Raw genomic sequence first — 21,099 nt, forward strand, 5'->3', positions numbered from 1 at the left:
ACACACACACACACACACACACACACACACACACCAAGCAGTTCTTTTTTCATAATAAAACTCTTTACCTTTTCCATCTTCTTGGCCTCGATGTGCCGCATCACCTGGTCTCTCCAGTCTACTGGAACCCTCCCTGCTCCCATTCCTCCCTGCATCTGTCCTGGCCCGTCGAGGAGTGAGTGCTCAGACTTCACCCTGGTGTTGGGCCTCTTGCTGGGGCTGCTGTGCTGGTAATTAAAATCGCTAACAGACATGGTCCGTTCTGGAAGCTCATGGGCCGGTGGCCTGCTGCTGTGAGGCCTGGAAGCTCCGGGTACATCGATGCTGTAAGTGCGAGCTGAGAGGGGCCTCTGCATGGCGTGACTCATTGCTAGTGGCCCTCTGGCGAGGGTGTGAATGTCCCTGTATGTCATGTAGTCTCCTTCGGACAACTGCATACGCCTTGGGTCAGACATGGAAGCTGTGGAGCTAGTGCTGCCTTGCCTCTGCAGGGTGCTGCTTCTAGGCTGGCCTGCAGCAGAATGAAGTCTCTCCATAGCCCACATCTCCCCAGAAGGTTTGGAAGCCATCGCAGGGCCTCTCTGCTGGGGCTGCAGAGGGTAAGGAGGCGCCTGATTACGGTTTGAGTAATTTGTGTTGGCTAGTGAGTGTGGAGGAGGAGCAGGATGGTAGCCTTGTTGCTCTGAAGCCATGGCTGTCCTCTGCCCCCAGAGACCCTCTTTAGACATGTCACTGTTTGTGTATTGTATGTTGTACTGAGGAGGAGGGATTCCCATGGCCATGCTGGAGGAGACAGGATGTCTGCTTGTGTTGGCAGGAAGCTTAGAAGAGGAGAGCAGGTCAGAAGAGGACGCAGAGGAGTTGGGGTAGACCAGGAGAGTCTGATCATTGAGCAACTGGCCGGCTGACTTGCTCCTGACTATGCTCTGGCCCTGAGCTCCTGGCCCTGGCCCGGCCCCTGCCACCCTAGTCCCCACTGAGTCATCATCTCCATCAAAGGAGTACAACCTCACGGCCCCTGTTTCTATGTTGCTGATGCTGTGAGACTTCAACACCTGCGGGGGATGGCACCTTTTCTCTGGAGACAGTTCCTCAGTGCTGTGAGATAGAGACATGTCACTGCAGGCTGTCACGCCTGTCGAGGCCACGTGCACAGCAGCTGTTTCTCCTCTCATCCCTAGGCTTTTATTCCCCAGACTATCGTTGCAGTCACCTGCCTGTCGATTTCCATTCTGTAAATGATCCATGTTATCGTAACCCTCTTTGCTGTCCACTTCCTCCTGAGCTAACGAACCATTCTTGCCTTTATCCAGCTCATCCAGCTGAACCATGTTGTCAGTTGGCAGCTTGGTCACATTCATATTAATCTGGTCCCACTTGGTGTACGTGTCTCCCATACCATTGTTTATTTCCTTCTCAATGAAGGCCAGTCTGGCTTCCATGGACAGGTCGTAGTCTCCCATTTTCCCTGGTGGTGCCTGCTGGGTTTTTAAGAGGGCCTGGAGGGACGTTTCAGAGCCATTGCCATTATGGAGGAGAGGGGTGGTGTCTTTAGGCTGGTTCATATTCTCATCTTCTTGCCTGAAATGAGGACAAATACTGAAATAGTAAAATAAGATCAGGGGGAGCACTCCCCTCTTTAGTGTATATTACCATACGGAAAAGCACTAACCGGCTTTTTGGTAGGAAAGGCATCTTTGCCTCTCTCTCAGGTGTGCACAAAGAGTTGTCCTGGCTGCTGTCTGTGGTCAGAGACACAGAGTCTGACATGCGTGATGGAGATGAGCAGTTACTGTTGTTCTGGTTACTGTTAGCCACGGTGTCATCCAGCAAAGAATCTGCATCTTTCCCATCATCTGTTAATCAGAAATTACTGTCAGTGTTCTGCATCCAGACATTTCAATTTTCACTTTAGATCCTTCATAGTTACCTTTTTTATCCTTACTTAGAGTCACTACTTTAGGCTGGTTGATGGAAATCTCAATAAGAGGGGGTCTGAGCTCTGCAATCTTCATCTCGTCTTCTTCATCTGACAGCTCCTCAGAATCCTAAAGACAGAGGAAGCACTTTGTACTTCTTGTTTGCGTAACTGTGAGAAGTCCTAAAAATCTGAAGTACTGAATTATTTGGACTACCTCTAGTGTGTCCTCGTGGTTCATCATCGAGTCCTCTGAAGACTTGAGGGGGATTTTCTGGGAGCTGTAAGACTCAGAAGTGTCCTTTGCTTCGGGTGCAGAGAGATTTTGGCCACACACGTCGGCAGACACTTGGGCCTCCATGTTTGACGCTACACCATTGGGACAGGGGGCTTCAATCACCTGCACAAAAACAGTCCAGGTGATTAGTTATGCATTAAAACCTTATGGAGAGGTTAAAAAGGGAATTTAAATGAATCCAACAACATGACACCAGAAATGAAAGAGGCTGGTTTCTTTCCAAGTGGAGCCCTTCACTGACCTTTACCCCCACATCCTGCACTCCAATGTGGTTTCTCTCAACAGGTTTTGCTTCTTTGCTGGACTCATCACTCGACTCATCCTCCTTGAGCCTGTGAGCCACCGACTGGGCTGTTTTCACCATGTTCTTCAGCTCGTCTGGGTATGGTGTAGGGTAGCGCTTCAGGTTTCCCTCCTACAACAGTTTGAATACACAGAGTTTAAAATTAAAGCTGACCAAAAATGGTAACACGCTGAAATAAATAAGACTGATTTCATGCTAGAGATGACAGGGTTAAGCAGAAATTACATCCCATTTTATAAGACCCCATCCCCGCAGAGGACGAAACAAAGTGAAGATTTGTGTCCAAAAAAGCCCCTGCTGCTGCGGTAATTCGTGTCGCCACGGTTGTTTTTCCTTTTCCAATTATATAAGCAGTAACAAATGTGCAGCACTAACCCTCGGGGGCGTTTCTCTCTCATCTTTGTCCTCGTCACATTCGAAGGCCACCTGAGCTCGGTGCTTGCGTTGCTCCTCCCACAGAGTTGGATTAAAGCTCTCAGAGTCAGAGTTTGGAATGTCTGTGGGGAAAAATAAAAATGCCAGGCAGTGAATCAAAATTTGTCTTTTGAATTTTTCCCCCACCCAAATGAGGACTTTTTAATTCAACCTAAATCTGTCACATAATAAATGTGACCACAAGATGGCGCAAAGGAAACACGAGGAACGCCAATAAACTGAAGGGAGCTGTGGAGGAACTTCAAAATCGGGAGTTAACCCAAAAAACTCCAAAAGAACCAAACAATGCTGTTAAACCCTGCAACCGATGTTGCAATAAATTCCTTTTCTATGATGGCATCCAAAAATTCCAAGAGAATATTTTGCTACTATGTACTAATCTTCAGTATGAATACTCCACCGTAAACGCAAAGAAGCAAGTTTGTGGATAATCGGTAATGAAAAAAAGCATGAAAGATTCAACTCAGTCTCTCTGTTTCACCATAACTCCTGTACGACTTGCCTGAAATGAAGCAAGCAGACAATTAGACGCTGTGAAATATTTGTGAAGGTGTCAATCAGTGTGGTTTTCCTGTTGTAAAAAGCTTACTGCTCTCGATTTAGCAATAGAGAGACTAAGTGTGATTCTACTACACACCTTCAGTGTAGTAGAATTTTCTGATAAGAGATCCCATTTGACTAATTCTCTGACAACATCAGCTCAAAAGATTACACACACAACTGTAGCTCACTTGACAACACCCCACAGCGTGAAGTCACAGTGAACCCGCTGAGTCACCTGCTGTGTACTCTCCATATCAACAAGTTGTAAAACATGTTAACTGCAGTCAGGCTGTGAATACTTCCAGCTTCCAAGCAAAAGAAAAGACTTGATCGGAAACAAGCCCTAGCTAATAAACACGGCAAATGGTGTAAAGCCCGCCACAGGGCCGTAACTGTTCAGGCTGTGACAGAAATCCCCGACGTCTCAAAAAAGACTCGTGACCATTTCAGTAGCTCAAGCACGCCGACCACGAACCACTAATTACTCTAAAGTAAAGATACAACACTGTCAGTGTGAGCCGTCTGCTGTAAAAGGAAACCAAACAAACAGGTGCTTGACAGGAAGACGATGGCTAGTGTTTCCCCTGCTTCAGTCTCAGATAACAAGGTCTTTTATAAAATATGCATTTAGGGATCCTTGTAGGTCATCAAACTTTGTGAGGGCAACATAATATAGTCTTCTTAACACCTAAGAATGCCCATGAGAATTTAGGGTTTATGTCAGTGCTAGTAGTACTTATTCCTGATGCTGAAACCCAGGTGGGTGAGTGAAGTGTTTGATAGTCTGCCACTTACAGCTTGGAAATGTATATCAAACAAAGAGCAGTTACTCACATTCCTCAATCCTAATTTGCTGCGGGAACATGTAGTTGGTCAGCACTGTTTTCTGAGTCTCTGGATCTTCCTCTTTCTGGAGTGGGATCAGGGGTTTTGACTGTGTGGACAAAATATGGGGTTGAGTGCCATGTAAAATCAGGAGCTCTTTGACAAATACATGGGACATCAAAAACGTAAATATGGAAGAGAACACTTAACCGCAGGGGAAAATAACACATCACAAGATGGAGCCGTGATAAATTCAACCCGTCTTCCCCGAATTCTACACAGCTATTTCACGCCGACTTTCTTCACTTCTAATTTGCCTTCACATTACTTTAACACATCTGGGTGCCTCTTCCTGTCATCCATTCGTTGATGAGGCTGCTCTAAGCTTGCCTTAGGCCCCCGTCTGCATTGTTGCACCTGTCCAACTGCATCCATGTGTCTTAGTGTTGATGTAGCTGTTGCAGACTGCCTGTCTTCGCAGTGTCCTTGTTAGGAGTTATTTAGGTAGGAAAGTGATTGTGGAAAGATATAAGGACCACAAAATTTTAGAGATTTTATTCATTACAAATCAGACAGTTTATATAAGAGCAGGACAGCAGTGATGGATGCTGTGTGGATGACTCTACATCTTCTCTCTGCAGCATTCTCAAACAGCTGCAGTTTCCTGGGGACAATTTGTTAAGGCACCCAAACAGAACCTTGGGACAGTCTAGCCAGGAGAGGGGAAAAGCCATGAATAATTGATTTGAGAATGCAGTCAGAGTCAGACTGTAATTTGGAAATAAGCTGAACAAAAGCCAACACACTGAATCCACAGTGTCCCACAGAGTGTTCTCCATCCTTTCGTTGCCTCTGTATACTGACAATATGACCAGGTCAAGTATTCCTTTACAATAGAAAGTCACCCTGCTGTGACAAATTGGGATTATAAACCTTTTGCTCTCATGTGAGCCGACCAGACATTTCCTGTTAAGAAGTCCAAATTTCATGCACCTCAACTTGCCTGGTAATTTTGAAGACCACTTTAATTCCGTCTGGCTGCAGCAGTCTCGTCTTACAAATGCCCTCCTTGTCATTCAGATTTACACATTCAGTGGTCAAGGTTTCTTGTCTAGATTGCCACTCAAATAACCATTAAGGGGGCATTTTCTGAGAATCATTAGGATCCTTTTAAATTTGAAATACAGAATGACCCAAATGTGTTGATCAAGCAATACAGAGGTTCTTTATAATACAAGTGTTACTGGTGCTTCAACCTCTTTAGCTGTAAATGAACTTGTGCCAGAAACCTCTACTCTGTTTGAAAGACTGGTCATACAATCTGACCTGCATTAGATCAGATGTCCTGGAAGTGGTTAGATGTACCTTCCTGCGAGCTACCGGGAAGGCTTCTTGATTTACAGCTGAATTTTTAGTGCGAGTCACAGACGCTCCTGCTATTGCTGTCCCCATCTGACACCTCTGAACCCAGAGGCCTTATTGTTTTATGCCAAATACTTGTGCAGTCTTACCTGATTTTCAGACAGCCACATTGCAGTCAGCTCAGTCAGTTTGGTGAAACTGTACGGAAGATTCTTCAACCTGAAGTAGAACAAAAAACAAAAAAACAAAACTCAGTCACCAAAACGCTTAAAACTGCTTTCCTGGGCGAGTAAAAAAAAAAAAAAAATCAATTTAATTCATTTTGTCAGGCAAATTTGATCTAAGCAGGCCGACTATAAAAGAGAAGCCTGGAAAATGTCCCTTTTTTCTTAAAAAAGGAAACGATCAAGACCTTACCCTTTTTTCATTCTAATAAGCCTTCATCACAATACTGTAATCAGCAGGTACAATTTCAAACTCCACATTTGAAAATAAGCGTAAGACAAGACATTTGATTGCTTTTATTAACTGGTAGCTTTACATAGTGAAGGAATCACTGCTTTTAAAATGTCCTGGATTTAAAGTACGTAAAATTGATTATATATATTTAATTTTATCAACTAATCTAACAATTGTTTTGTCAGTTATGTTGTGTAATTCTGATAAAATCTGGAACAAAATGTGTAGATTTCATAGTTAACACCTTGTTTAGTCTGAACAAAGTAAATAATTGCAAATAGATCTGATGCACAACAAAAAACAGAAGACTACAGCAATTGCGTGTTTGGATTTAGATAATATTTAAAATCAGGCCAGAGTTTCTAAAAAATACAAAAAAAAATAAAAATACAACAAGCAGAGAAGGCTCACTTGTTGTTGCTGAGGTTGACGACTTTGAGCTTTTGCATGTCGCCCATCTCCTCGGGCAAAGACTCCAGCTTGTTGGAATGTAGAAACAGCACAGTTGCCCTCTTCCAGTTGCCCATCTGTGAAGCGAGCACACCAATGACTCTCACTGCAGACAGTGAACACACGGATTAAAATCTACAAACCGATGCGCACACTCACCTCGGGTGGAAGCTGGGCAAGGAAGTTGTGATCTGCAGCAAAGGTGCGCATATTGACACACTGGCCAATGGTGGCTGGCAACGCTTCAATCTCATTGAAACTGCAATCCAGCTCATCAATGCATGTCAGCCTGATGCAGAGAGACATGGCAAAAATCCACTTTAATGGCAGTTTTTTTGCAGTTAAATTGCCAAGAAGTTACCACCAGCAGCCAGACACTTACAAACAAAGAAATACTGAACATACTGCTGCAATGGAGAACACCAATACATTTTTTAAATTTAATTTCGTTTTTGCTCATCTCTGATTGGACATCTGACTGTGGTACATTATTGTTCCTACGTGCTACAATTTCTTTGCTCTCTGGTTGCAATATCAATTTGTTAACAGGTGAAAAAGCCATTAACACCACCAAGTGGGCAGGTACTAAATTAAGATCATCTTAGCTCTAAACTGCCACAGACAGTCATAACAGGGTGGGAAATATTTAAGAAGATTACCAAGAGCAACATCAACTCCAAAGGAACGGCCAATGGACAGGGCTTCAATAACAATATTAAGATTTGTAGCTAAGCAAGCTATTACTTACTAGAAAGCTCAGGATGGCTGAAGGATGTTAAGCAGACAGCCATGTAATGTCTAGGATGTTAGCACAAGATTCACTTGGAGTTTTGCTCTTTCTGAAAAAGCTCTTTCAGACGGCAGCTGCTGGGCTTCAAACACATGCAGAAGAAACTGAACACAGCGCTGCTACCACATTTAGGTGGCTCTTTTTGTTAAGCATACTAACATGCATCTGGTTTCATTGCTTACAACCGTCAGTGCATTCTGATCTCTTTAAATTCTTCACAGAGACTATTAAATAATGAACAGCTAAGTAACTAAATAAGAAAAGCTCTGATCAATGTTACTGTACAGTGACGGTGAAACACAAATAGACTGATGCAAATGCAAATCTCAAATATTTCATGGGACATCCTTTAAGCGGAATTTTGCTGAGTGAAAAATGTAAATGCACGCTGGGTTTCATATTAATGCAAAGCAGCCCCACGTCCAGAAAGCTCATATGCTACAGTACCATGAAACGCCACAAGGATCTGACGCCTGTCTACTAAAAATACACCAGGGAAACAAAAAAACCCCCAGTGGACAAGTGGCGAAGTAAAACGAAACCAGCTACATATAAATGGGGGAGGAAATGAGCTTGCTTAAACTAAAACCCTTGCATGGGATTAAGCTAAACCATAGGCTTTGTCACATAATCTACGTCAAAGTACATAAGGCGGCACATTCTAACATAAGGGGCAATTGAAGGTGTTTGAAAACAGTAATAAAAAACTGCACAGATACAATTGTTTTTATCAGGTAATGTAGATTTGTCTTTCTCATGGATGTTGGAGGGGATGGATTAAAAAAATAAAAGCATGGATTAAATGGAACCTAATCTTTGTCAACTGTGTGTCAATGATTCAGAGTAGAAAGAGGATCAGCGTGTGGACCTGGCTCGGTACTCAGCAGCTGGCGACTGAGGGTTTACCTGTATACATTAGACGGAAAAACCTCTGAATAGTAACACAGGATTTCATATCATTACTGCCTATGAGGGTCATGAGACCAGTGTTTACCAGCAGCCCTTCCACACTGAAGCAAATGGATGAACTGTCCTTAAATCGCTATGGCAGATTCAAAGACTTGACATTCATAACCACTCTTTATAGCCATAGCCATTACTAAGCTACCAATCATCAGCGCGAGACCAAAACAAACCGAGCAGGGGTTGCATTCTCTTTAATGGGGATATTTACTTTTTCCAGAAAACATGTTATCAGATCAATGGATTCCAGATATAAAAAAAAAACGACACAATAATCCACTGAGCTCAGGGTTTACTCTGCTGTTATCAAATCTATTGCTGTGATGCTCACCCTCCAATGGAATCTGGCAAGTACATCAGCTGATTTTCATCCACTTTCAGTGCAGTCAGTTTCTTCAGGGTGCCTTTAAAAAAAAGGAACAGAGAGCTAGGATCAGGAAGGCGTCGACAACAGCTCAGATCAGTTATTGACTATCACTTGCTGGTACGCAGCAAAGAGGAAGATCCATTACACACCAGTTAATTAGATTCATTCATACTGTCAATACAGTAATGGCTATAGCAGTCGTCATCAACCATGATTTCAACAGCAGTGTTTGCATGAATTTAAAGGATTTTATTAGTCTTGTTTTTTGCAAAAGGGATGGGAGTAAGTATGCCATTCAAAATTATGACTGTCAATAAATATTATAAATGTAGCTTTACAATTTATTTCGAAAAATAGGCACCTATTTGTCAAAATTAACATTTGAAAAAGGGGGAAAAAAAGTAGCCAACACAATTGTCAGCTGTCTGTCACCCAGTCGCACAGAGAAGTTGTCGGGCTCTGCACTGCTGAGGGTTAATGAGGCAGCATCGCTGCCACTGACACGTTCTGTTTGGGAGATTTTCCTTCCTACTGTCGCCAACTACTTGCTTATAGGGGGTGATCTGACTGTTGGGGTTTCTCCCTATTATTGTAGGGTCTTTATCTTTATAAATAACCTTGAGGTGAATGTTGTTATGATTTGGTGCTATACAAATAAAACTGAATTGAAATCGAATGGAATGGGGTTCATTGGTTTCATAGCAATTGGCAGCAACCTCCACCAACTGGCGCATACATTTTCCAGATGGTTGCTAGCTGGTCTGTAGGTCTGTGCGACGGAGGCCTTAATGCTGAGTTAACTGTGTCCCTCATGGCTGGAAGAAAACTGCTGATCCAGGTTGCTTTTTTTTAGGCTTGCCCAGAACATCTAATATAAGTCTACATTATTGTACTCAATGATTTTATTTTACAGAACTTTTAACTTCATGTTTAAATCATATTTACCTTTGTGAGCCAATGTGTCTGTCTTTACACTGGTTTAAAACCTGTGGAGTTTTGTTTTTTTACACAAATAACTTTATTCTTAATATGTATAATACTAAATATCAGTTTCTTAATTTTTGAGCAATTTATTTATTTTTACTGGTCACTTAACAACTTGTCACAAATGTAACCCAAATTGAATATGGTGTTTTATTTCTATTTGTCCACAAAGAAAAACAAAAAGACGCAGTGAATCATAAATGAGTAAGCTGCATTGATATTGCTAAATGTTTCATACCCGTGACATTTGAATACATGAGTAATTGGAACCTAATTCATTAGAGATTAATAAGGGTTGGGTAAAAGCAATCCTGAGCTGTAGAAATATCTGAATAATTGTATTTCTTCTGTTACAGACATAACAATATGTTATGAGTATCTCACTGTGTACTTCACTACAGTTTTATATTGTTAGCATAATTTGGTTTCATCAAAAACCAAAAATAACACTGAATACTGAAAAATAAGAAAAAGGTTATTATGCAGCACATCAGTTTCATGCTCTGTTGCAATTATATATAGATCAGTCTCTATTAGAGAAAATGACACAGAAAAATAAAAGTCTTGTGGTAGTACTGTCCCGTCGGCTCACACTGCAAGTGCTAAAAGAGACATAGAAAGAGACAAGAGAGGCTTTTTCACTGATGAAGGGCTTGGAAAGATTTAAAAGCTGGCAACAGCTAAAAGAGAGTTAAGGTGTTTCATAACAGGTCTTCTAATACGGTGTGTGTGTGTGTGTGTGTGTCAGATCTTTACCGATGGAGCCTGGCAGCTGTGTGAGAGCATTGTTGGAGAGCAGAAGGTCCTGTAGATTCTCACAGCCGCGGATTTGTTCATCCACCAGCTCCAAGTTGTTCTTCGACACGTCTAGATACACCAGTTGTTTTAGTGTCCCCAACATCTGCACAAAATAAAATAAAAAGTCACCCTTAATTTATGCAGCAGTATGAGATGCAAACTGTGGCAGTAAATTAAAATGATCACAAACAAGCAGTTAACTAACATTTTCTGCAGCGAAGTAAATAACTATATATGCAGACATGATATAATCCCACAGTGGGAGACAATATCACACTTATTTTAGGTTGAAAACACTGTTCTGCTAATAAAATGAGTAACACTTAATGGTTTGTTTCATACTCCACAGACGTCATGGCTTATAAAAGGCCAGATTGTGATTACAGCTGATGCTACTGAAATGCTGGCAGCAGAACTAATGCTTTAATTATGACCCACTTACAAACAAGCTGGTCATTTGGATGAAAGAAGAGCCTCATTTAACAAATCCTGACTGTCAACACACCGACATAAGAATTCATTCATAGCTGATTTTTTTGTGGGGGACATATGCAAACCCAAAACTATGCATTTTGTTGTGCGAGTTCATCCTACGACAGAATCGCGTTCAAAGCGCAGCCCTCTCTGCTGGTTTCAGAGAGCTCAAAGTCTGATGTAAACTGACTGCAGCTCGTTTTGATGAAGACTTGAGGAGACACACAGTTTTGGGGGGTTGGGGGAGAATCGAGGGAAATAATCTCAAGATGATGTGTTAAGACGCAGCAGTCACTGAACGGGAATATGAGCGTATATGATACCCCAGGTAAAAAGGTCAGTTTGTTCCCGTCCATCCACAGCTCCTTGAGTCCAGTCAGCCACTCCACCACCTCAGGCTGCACATGTAGAAAAGAGAAAGCACGTAGTTGTGAGCAAGCTAAAAAAAATGAATCACATTATCATGTATAAATGACGGTTCAGAGTGTAAGGAAAAGAAAAATTTCAACATACGTGCTTAAAAAACCAAAATAGGACAGGGAACAGATTAAGGAAGGAGGAGGTGAGAGCCCCGAGCAGTGACAGACTGACTGAAAGATACTCACCACTTCAGTGAACTCATTACTCCCCAGGTCCAACCTCTCCAGCTGTGTGAGCTTCTGCATGCTTCTGCAGACACACAAGAAGGAAACATAAAAAACAACAACAACAACAACAACAACAACAACAACAAAAACACATGAATTTCATGGTTTACATATTAAAGAAGAAGAAAAAAACAGCCATAAGAAAATTCCTCCTCTATGCCACTGTCAGTCAGTTTTCATGCTGTTCGATTTGGAAAGCACACATGCTCCGCCTTCGCTCCTGTCACTGAATAATTTTATGTGGAAATAAATACCTTTTAGAGCTTAGGCGTGATAGAAATATGCTCTAAATAATGGAAAATGTGCCCTAAGCCTTGCTCCAAATTTTCTCTCACATTCAGGCCACAGGCTCACATTCTCCCCTACACTGTAAACACGCACTGCTTACAACACTGATTTAACTGACCACAGCACAACAGACAACTGGAGAGAAAATATTTTCACAGAGGCTTATTATTAGTGATTAAGAACAACTCTTTCCTCACAGACACCTTTGAGGACATTTGTCCTTTACTGCCAGCAGCAAAAAACAAAAACGTAGCACGTACACAGACACACGCACGCACAAATAAAAGCAAAATAAAAATAAAACATTTCCATTGACTGTCAATTTCACAATGTGAATATAAAAGTTGATTAAAAAGTACAATCCCAACCCTAAAGCAAATCAAGACACCGTGAAAACTGTGTTAGTGGAAATGTACTTGTGGGACAGAAATGATACCAAAGAACGAACAGTGTTTCTCCCCACACCACAAAAAACCCCACACCAAACCAAACAGCTAAAAAAGGGTGAGAAAGAGCTGTTTTGGCTAATCTAGAAAGTGAGTTCACCAGTTAAAAAAACAGCACTAAGGGGCTTATGACCCTGAGCGAGGAACACTGCAGCCTTCTTTAAAACACTTGGTTTATGCATGTGCTCAGTGTGTGTCTGTGCACCAGAGGAGAGAGATGGAGAATAGAGGCAGCAGCTTCTACATGAAAGCCCTGAGAAGACTTCTATTGCACCCCTTTGCACACATTGTTTACATCTCTGAAATGCTTGTGTGTTGCACTGGCAACGCTCCCAATCATTAGTCCCTTTCTTTGTCAGGCCTCCAGACTTTAACAGGTCTGGCCTCTGTCACATAAACACAGCCAGAAAAAAGGGATCCGCTCCGAGCTGTGGCACTGACTGTACTGCACTTTATACACCGGCTGGAACATCAGTCAGTGAAAAATAAATGCAAAAAATAATAATAATAATAAAGGGGAGATTATAAAAGGAAACTCAGACAGAGGGGGGAAGGGAAAAAAAGGCAAGTATCGTTAAGCATGGTAAGATGGTAAAGCTAGTCAAGTGTGACAGAAATTAAAGAGAAACCAGGGAGACGGTGACTTCCCCCAAAAATCACCTGGAGCTTTCTCTAATATCTGTGGGACATTCAGTCTCACAGCACACTTCTCAAATAGCAAAAAGACCTTCACCACTGTCTCAGTAGAGGATTATAAAACCTGTCAGCGCAAGTGGCCAAGTAAAGGGGACTCTTATGTAACACAGTGGAATTTAATACTACAGTTAGAGGTTTAGAGAAAGAGTCTATGATTAAAACAAAGGATAAAGGACAGACATTGCAGGGGGTGCAAGAGGAAGAGGACAATGAGGAAGTAGGGATTAAAAAAAATAAAAAATAAATCTTGTCGCAGTTCATAAAGCGACTTAATTTCAGAGAGACTCTGCTTTTATTATTATTTTTAATTAAAATGAACATTCTTCATATTTCACATTTGGAAGGTTTGCTAAATAAAAACCACCTACTTTGGCAACATCTTTAACTGATTCTCCCTCAGCTCCAGGATTTGTAGCTTAGTCAACCTGCAAGCAGGAAAAAAATCATTGTCATAATTAGTTGATTTTCCCCAAAAGGGATATTATGTGAAATGGCTTTTGAAGCTTAGCGGCCATGATTTTCTCAGCCGGCTTATCTTTCACTAAGCAGCTATGATGTGCAGTTACATGACAGCAAAAAAAGTCTGATGTAATCTTCTCTTGTATAGAACTAGTACTAAAAGGAAGAAATATAAAGATGGAATCAGCACCAGATCACATCACGTTTTCTGCATTCAGAAGGCTCAACACAAACTTTTGTGTAACGCGCAAGTAATGAAAGTGATTAATAATCTGTGTAGCCTAACTATATATTGAAAAGTATAGTAAGTAAATGTTAAGAAGACAACATGATCATTTTAAATAAAGTGATCATTTTTTAAAGCTGTGTGTTTCTCCAGTATGACTTAAATGTAAATGCTAAAGAATTAATGGTAAGCCAGGTCTGAGAGATATAATAGTTCTGTGAATGCTCGCTGCATCACTTTTGTGCTGTTGACATGACATAAGTAGTACTTGGTCCTGGTGCCACACAGCACAAGTGTAGCCCACAGTATGAATCAAAATCACTTCTACTGGGTCATCTTATCGAGCTAGCATCATTTTGTGTTGCATTTCTGCAGTTGTTAATGACTTGACTGCATTTAGAAAATTCAAATGTCAGTATCATGACTCCATCAAGTCCAGCGTGTGACAAACCAGGGAAGAAACCGACCTGCCGAAGCTGGCTGGTAGGAACTCCAGAAAGGCATCGTTCAGGTAGAGCTGCGTCAGACTCAGAAGCTGAGTGAAGCCTTCAGGGAGCCTGATAACACATGCAAAGGCAAGAACACGAATGAGAACACACAAGCAGCCTCGTAAGCCTCTGCAAGAACACTAGGAACCCAAACTTTATAGGGAACATTAAACTAAAATGTGTTAAGTGAGGGAAAGCCAAACTCACTTGGATATGGGATTCACACTGGCTTCTACAATTGCTAGGCCTTTGCAGTTCTTGATGTTCTCTGGAAAGTCCTGGATGCCTGGAGAGAAACAGAAGTCATCAAAAATTATCATCAGCAGGGCAGGAGTACGACTACAAAGCTACATCTGCTCAGTGTATCTCAGCTGCTTTGTTACTGCTGACACAAAATGAATAACTCCCGTCAAATGAAAAAAAGATAAAACATAATGAAAGACATCTTATTTAACACAAATAAACAACCAGAAAGGTTCTCTGACTGAACAGAGTGTGATCGTGGTATAATAAGAGCAGCTCTGCACCTTTCTTCGCCCTTATTTTTTGTCTTCACTGAAAAGAGAGAAGAAAAGTGCAGAACTGCATGCGGTTACATAATAAAAGAGCAGGAAACAAAGAGCAAAAACAAAAATAGAAGGTGAGGGATCTATTTTGAAGTCTGCAACTTCTCACCAAACCTTCACAGCAAGGTGAGCATTGTGACCAAGTCTCTGCACCTACTTTCTTTTATGCCCACAACACTTAGGCTAAAGTGCTTTGTGTGGAAGGATAAGCTCCATTTAATGTAAACACGGGACATGAAGCTCCGGTTCATGAAAATGCCACTACATCCTTTAATGTCTGTTTAATCAAGGCTGCTTTTACACTCGTTTATAGTCCAAGTACCTTTTTAACCTCTCTGTTCCTGAAAGGGTTTTGCCGACTGTGCAGGTAGAGAAGCGTATGGACAGTCAGGCTATTTTCCCTAACTTTGGATCTGTACAACACTCATGGATTTAAAATGAAGCAGTCAAGATGCAAATCAATTTTTTGCATTCACCGTTAATAATTTACAGTCCTGTCTTTTACACAGGCCAAAGTAATTGGACAAACTAGCATTATTATAAATATAATTATTATTATTACTTAAATGGGAATCTGTAGCAATCCTTTCCACAGACATCATTAAATGCTGCATGTCCTCCCTCGAGATGCTCTGCCAGGCTTTTGCTGCTTGTTTGTGAGTCTCTCTGCTTTCAGCTTTGCTTTCACTAAAAGGCATCTCAACTCAGCTGAGGTCATGTGAGTGACTCTGCCATTTAAGAACATTCCCTTTCATTGCCTTAAACAACTTTTGGGGTTTTGGGGTCATTATCCATCTGCACTGTAAAGCACCAGCCTTTTAGTCTTGCAGCTTTTCAGCACAGTGTAAGCTATAAGTTTTAAAAATCCATCCTGTTGCTTCAACAGTCACTTCATCTAGAAACACTAGTGAACCAGTTCCTCTGGCAAACATACAGTACATGCCATGTCATTTTGAAAGAGGATGTAGTATGAGCTCTTCCTTGCCTTTTGTATATGTTTTTTTTCTCTTAACATCTTCCTGGTACAAATTGGGTATACCAGAACTGGAAGGCCTTTTGTTTTCCTTTCAAATTACACTGACCACACCTTGGTCTAGTTAAGAGTTCATATGAATCAAAGGAGCTTGCAAAGAAAAGCGTCTGGACTTCTTTAAGTTACTTGAAGACGTTTCACCTCTCATCCGAGAAGCTTCTTCAGTTCTAAGGTCAAATGGTGGAGAGTCCCAGATATAAACCTAGTGGGAGTTTCCCCCCACAGGGGGACAAAAGGACCCCCTGATGATCCTCTAATCGCCTGAGGCAAGGTGTGAAACTGGGTGTGGGTCCCAATCAGCCCGAGTTTCGGGTGAGTTCATTGTGAAACCTGGCCCCACCTTATCATGCGAATTCCTGAGATCAGATGGCCCAGGATGTGAGTGGGTGTTAAGGCGTCTGGGAAGGGATCTCAAAACTGGATTATAGATGGCAGAGAGTTGGTGTCGTAAACCACCGCCTCTGTTCAAAGATGGTCGCTCACAGTGGACATAGATGGCTTCTTTCACTCCTCTTTCAAACCATCTGTCCTCTCTGTCCAAAATGTGAGCATTCCTCGCTGCACTGTACAGCATGCTGTACAGTGCACCGAGGAATGCCCAGACCTCTACATTGGAGAGACCAAACAGCCACTTCACAAGCGCATGGCACAACACAGAAGAGCCACCTCCACAGGACAAGACTCAGCAGTCCATCTGCATCTTAAGGATAAAGGACACTCTTTCGAGGATGCCAATGTTCAAATTTTGGACAGAGAGGACAGATGGTTATTACAATTACCAGCCTCTGTTACATCCTAACTAGAAATATAACTACACAATGACTGATTACTGCTGTGCATTTATTGGCTTTTTCTTGGCAGTTTTTGAATTTATTAGTGATCGAGGGATGACCATTGCCTCAATATAGGGAGGAAAAATAATAACACCGATCTAAGGACCTATAAACATCAGCAAATTCCTAGAGGGAGACTGCTGAAACTTTTGTAATGGATATTAGTGAATGTACTAAGAAACGGAAAAACAAGAAGGACAAATATGTTTGCCCCCCAAAACCCCACCGCCACAAAGTGTCCAAGGAGGGAAAAAATATAATTGTCCAGCACAAGCATAAATACTGGCAACAACGTCTGCCACTTACTAGGTTACATTGTAGCCACTGCAGGATTCCCCACAGAAGTCTAAATCACGCCTTGTGGTCAGTTTTGAAACACTAATTAACCCAAATCCATTCATGTCTTTGGACTGTGGGAGGAAGCTGGTACCCAGAGGAGACAGGGAGACATGGACATGTAAACTCCACACAGACTGGTTTAGAACTCAGGACCTTCTTATTGTGAGGCAATAGTGCTAACACCACCATGGAGCTCACACACACATGAGTGTGGGTGGCCATCTGTCTCTCTGTTAATTGGCTGACAGCTTGACAACCTGTCCAGGGTTGTCAATCTGTCCTTCCCCACCTCTCACCCTATAACAGCTGGGATAGGCTCCAGCCCCGCTTCAATGGATAAATGTAGAAAGTGAATGGACAATTAATGCAATATTTTTGTTACATTCTTTGAATTAAAACTGGAAGTCATCCATTATGTTTTTTAAAAACTGTCAGAGTTATTTTGTTGTTGTTCATTTGTCCTTGTTTAATATCATACTTTTAAATTTTTCTACTGCATGGTACTGGTTTTCTTTCAATTTACAAAAGTCTACTTTACAAATAATGATTGTGATACGGAGGCTAAAACTGTGTCAATTTATTGCAGATGTATTTGATATAAAAACTGAATATACATTTTGTTGTTGTTTTTTTAAAAAGGCAGAAATTATTTAAACAGCAGAGTCATCTGACTGATTCGGTGTGCAGCCTCACACACTTTGTTCTGCACCTGTTTTTTGTTCTAAATGTCACCCTAGAAGAGCACCAAGTGTGTCTGTGGAAAGCTTTCATCAAACAGGCAACATTTAAAGGGCTTCAAGTACAAAGCCCTGTCATGTTCAACAGTGCAAATGTTTAATATCAAAGCAGTAAATGTTAAACTTTGACAAATGCCGCTGCTTCCGACTCTACAAAACAGTTGACAATTCACCCTGTAGATATTTTGTTACAGTGTGTGTGTGAGAGAACCAGCTCAAAGAAGCTTTATATCGCCCTTTCAGTTTTTTCCATTTCACTTGAGAGAGAGTTTCTAGCTGCTTGCAGGTCTGGGCTTGTCCACTTGCTCTATTGATCAGTTTTTTGAGTCATGTTGTGACGTAAACACAGCAAATTAAACATGCTGTGGCATTTCGCCTTGTCTCATCTTTGAAAAAGCAAATCTAAACAAGGTATTAATGCGTTCATATATTTTCTTGCCGTCATGACAACAAAAAGACAGTTTCGACGTTTGAAATTTCAAAGGAAAGTTTTCAGGCTTTAAAGCAAAAAGGTTCTACAAAGGAATCATCCTGCTTACTGTTTTTGCTGACATCAAGCTCCCTGAGATTGATGAGGTTTGCGATCGCTGCTGGCAACACTGCCAGGTCGTTATCTGGCATGCTCAGTCGGTTGAGTAACTGGCAGTTAAACAGTTGCTTGTAGAATGAGGAGGGGGGGAAAAAAGAAATTATAAACACCATGTGGTTTAACATGTGGTTCACCTATACAGTCTCATGAGAAATGTACAAATGTCCCGACTTTTAATAAAGCTCAACTGTATCCCTCAAAGACTCCTAGCAACAAAGATGTACAAACACTGAAGGTTTCTATACATCACAATGCATGCCTTACTTTAGGCAGCTCCTCGATCTGGTTGGCATCGAGGTAGAGTTCTTGCAGGGTCTTCTCGAAGTTAAAGATCTCCTTAGGAACAGTCTCCAGGCTGCAGTGGGAGTAGTCCAGCGATGTTACGATCTCCTCCTCGCCCCGCAAGCAGCGGCATGGTACCAGACGAACAAACAGGCTCCGCTTGGACATCCTGAGGCACTATGGAGGGAAAATGGAGAGATATGAAGAAGGAGACTAGGACGATAAGGAGGCAGACTGGTGACTAGTGCTACTTTCACATTTCACTTCCTGTGTAACACAAGGATGTTGACATTTGATCAACTTTAATGAAATGGAAATGATTAAAATCGCACATTTAATTTGAATAAGTATGACAACAAAAAAGCAGCATCAGCCCGTAGAGTAACAATCAAGACTTAAATAGATTAGAAAAATGGATGTGAAACAACGGTCATGTTTAGCTTCTGGTGCGACTTCCACAAATCACTCAGATCATCATAAAAGGGAAAATTCAACATTTGTCAACCTTTGCTCTCACATTTAAATCCAATATGACTATTAGTCATTATTGTTTCTCACAGTTTCTAATAAAGCACAGAAGTAGGAGGAAGTAGTACCCATTTGATTTACAATTCTGTTTCCTTCAATAGCCACGGGGCTGCCGGCTATGTTTACTTTTGGTCGTCTTACTTTAGTCTGCGATATCGGATAAATTTAACCTCCCCGGAAAGCTGTAGGAGGCTGTCTCTTGCTAGTCTGTAAATCTCATCTCCACATCTGAGGAGGAGGGTAAAACTGTCACAATGGACAAGGCAAACAAACACTGGAATTTAAATGGAAATACTTGTTACTAGAGAATTACACTTAAAAATAATAATGCAGCCCAAAATCTGTCCCAAAGCACAGTACACTGTCTGGTGTGTAACGGCTCTCCAGGCACTTTTGCAGACGGACCTCTCAAAGCAGTTGGCAAGCTGCACCATGCACACTCAATACTATTATTTCTTCCAAGGGAATGGGCTGCCAGTTTTTTCCTCAAATTTGCATACACTGCACATAATCACTGCCAGTGAATCAATCCACACAGATTTTTACTGAACAAAAATAACTTTTTAATTTAGGTCTTCAGTAAATATCCTGGAAAAGACAGACTCTTTCTGTTTACCATTTGGGAAAAGCCAATTTTCACATCTAACTTTCCATAAATATGCCAAATGTGATGCTGTTCAATGAAGTGGAGGATATAAATTCAAAAAGTAAGCCATGAGTCAGCCATTATTTTGCAAATCCTTGTCCTTGACTGGTTTCATGCAAAGCTCTCTACACCAAAATAAACTGATATCGATAAGACAGAAAATCTTTTCTGCTCTCAATGTGGATGAACAGATTAAAAGGTGGATAGGAGGGGTGTTGTTAAGCACTGCTGGAAATTAAATGCATGTTTTCTATAGATCAAATCTACACAATTTTTCATCAAAGTGCAGTACACACTATTGAATGTGACTTTGGTCAACAGGGGCTTTGTTTGGACCATGCAGAGACTGCGACTTTCCCTCCCCCTTAATCTTAATCTGAGTATTGTCATAGAAAATCATCTCAGAATACTTCATCCGCTCTGTATCTTGTCTGGCTGACAGAGCCGCCGAAGTGTGGTAGACTTTAAATTTTCGTTGCATGCTTTATGTGGGTGAGAGCAAGTATTTCCGTTAGACTTTGCTACAAACAGCAACAGCATACTTATTTTAGGGGTGATATTGGGCCAATAAAAAGTAAAACACAGACCTCTTTTTCTAGAGAGTGCAAAGTAGTAGAGACGGCAGTATGATCTACTTGTTTGCCACAGCTTTTGTGACAATTCAGTCCACAATTGTCCCAAATGCAGAACCAGTCAGCTATTCTTCCATTTCCCACTCATTAATAATGGCTGCATGTATGCACTCACCCACACTCACATGAAGTATGCACATGTAAAAGGCTGTCAGCCTCCCACACAATCTTCTCTATGGAAGAGGCCAGCTCATGTATAAGTACTTAGAGTAATCTGGGCCATCAGCAGAGGAGACGACAGAGGGCCTGCCTCCATTCAACCCAAGCAAGAAGAAATAAACACATGTATGATGCATGCTATTAAGAGTGGTCAGAGAGGGAGGAGGGAATGCAGCATGAATTAACAGAGAAGGTGTAGTAATTGTCGAATTTCCCAGAGGAACCCACCCGAGGGATTAATAAAGTTCTATCTTATCTTATCTTATCTTATCTTATTATGAGTTAATGTAAGGTATGCAAAAAACAAACAAAAAGGTCAGGCAATCAGTGAGACTTTTTACTTAATACCGGTATTTACAGTATTTGAATTTATGACAACATACCTGAAAAACTTTGTTTTGTATCTTAAACAAAACCTTTTTTTTTTTTAATGGATCCTGAGTGTTAGTCATCAGAGCCGAAGAGCTGTACTGCCACGTAGAGCAGGGCGATATGGCCAAAAATATTTATCACGATATATATTTGAAAATTTGCG

At 41.4% G+C, this 21,099-nt stretch overlaps 1 protein-coding gene across 4 annotated transcripts in view; it reads right to left on the bottom strand.

Annotated features, from left to right (window-relative positions):
* Positions 1-21,099, bottom strand: part of erbin (erbb2 interacting protein) — a 52,834-nt gene that overhangs the window by 6,791 nt on the left and 24,944 nt on the right. For 3 of the 4 annotated variants that reach the window (XM_005720146.1, XM_005720148.1, XM_005720150.2), the window contains exons 2-20: positions 18,582-18,776; positions 18,268-18,385; positions 14,428-14,506; positions 14,200-14,289; positions 13,416-13,472; positions 11,576-11,639; positions 11,294-11,368; positions 10,455-10,599; positions 8,679-8,751; positions 6,754-6,883; positions 6,556-6,671; positions 5,835-5,904; positions 4,333-4,432; positions 2,896-3,017; positions 2,458-2,631; positions 2,136-2,318; positions 1,931-2,048; positions 1,673-1,856; positions 69-1,581 (exon numbers count right to left, since the gene is read on the bottom strand). In XM_005720146.1, coding sequence (XP_005720203.1) covers positions 69-1,581; positions 1,673-1,856; positions 1,931-2,048; positions 2,136-2,318; positions 2,458-2,631; positions 2,896-3,017; positions 4,333-4,432; positions 5,835-5,904; positions 6,556-6,671; positions 6,754-6,883; positions 8,679-8,751; positions 10,455-10,599; positions 11,294-11,368; positions 11,576-11,639; positions 13,416-13,472; positions 14,200-14,289; positions 14,428-14,506; positions 18,268-18,385; positions 18,582-18,767 — 3,597 coding nt within the window. In that variant the 5' untranslated portion in view covers positions 18,768-18,776. The remainder of the gene's footprint in view (positions 1-68; positions 1,582-1,672; positions 1,857-1,930; positions 2,049-2,135; positions 2,319-2,457; positions 2,632-2,895; positions 3,018-4,332; positions 4,433-5,834; positions 5,905-6,555; positions 6,672-6,753; positions 6,884-8,678; positions 8,752-10,454; positions 10,600-11,293; positions 11,369-11,575; positions 11,640-13,415; positions 13,473-14,199; positions 14,290-14,427; positions 14,507-18,267; positions 18,386-18,581; positions 18,777-21,099) is intronic. The other variant, XM_005720147.1, reaches the window with a different exon arrangement.

Source organism: Pundamilia nyererei, unplaced genomic scaffold (genome assembly GCF_000239375.1).
Source record: "Pundamilia nyererei isolate P.nyererei 1_Seehausen unplaced genomic scaffold, PunNye1.0 scaffold00002, whole genome shotgun sequence".
NCBI classification, from domain to species: Eukaryota; Metazoa; Chordata; class Actinopteri; order Cichliformes; family Cichlidae; genus Pundamilia; species Pundamilia nyererei.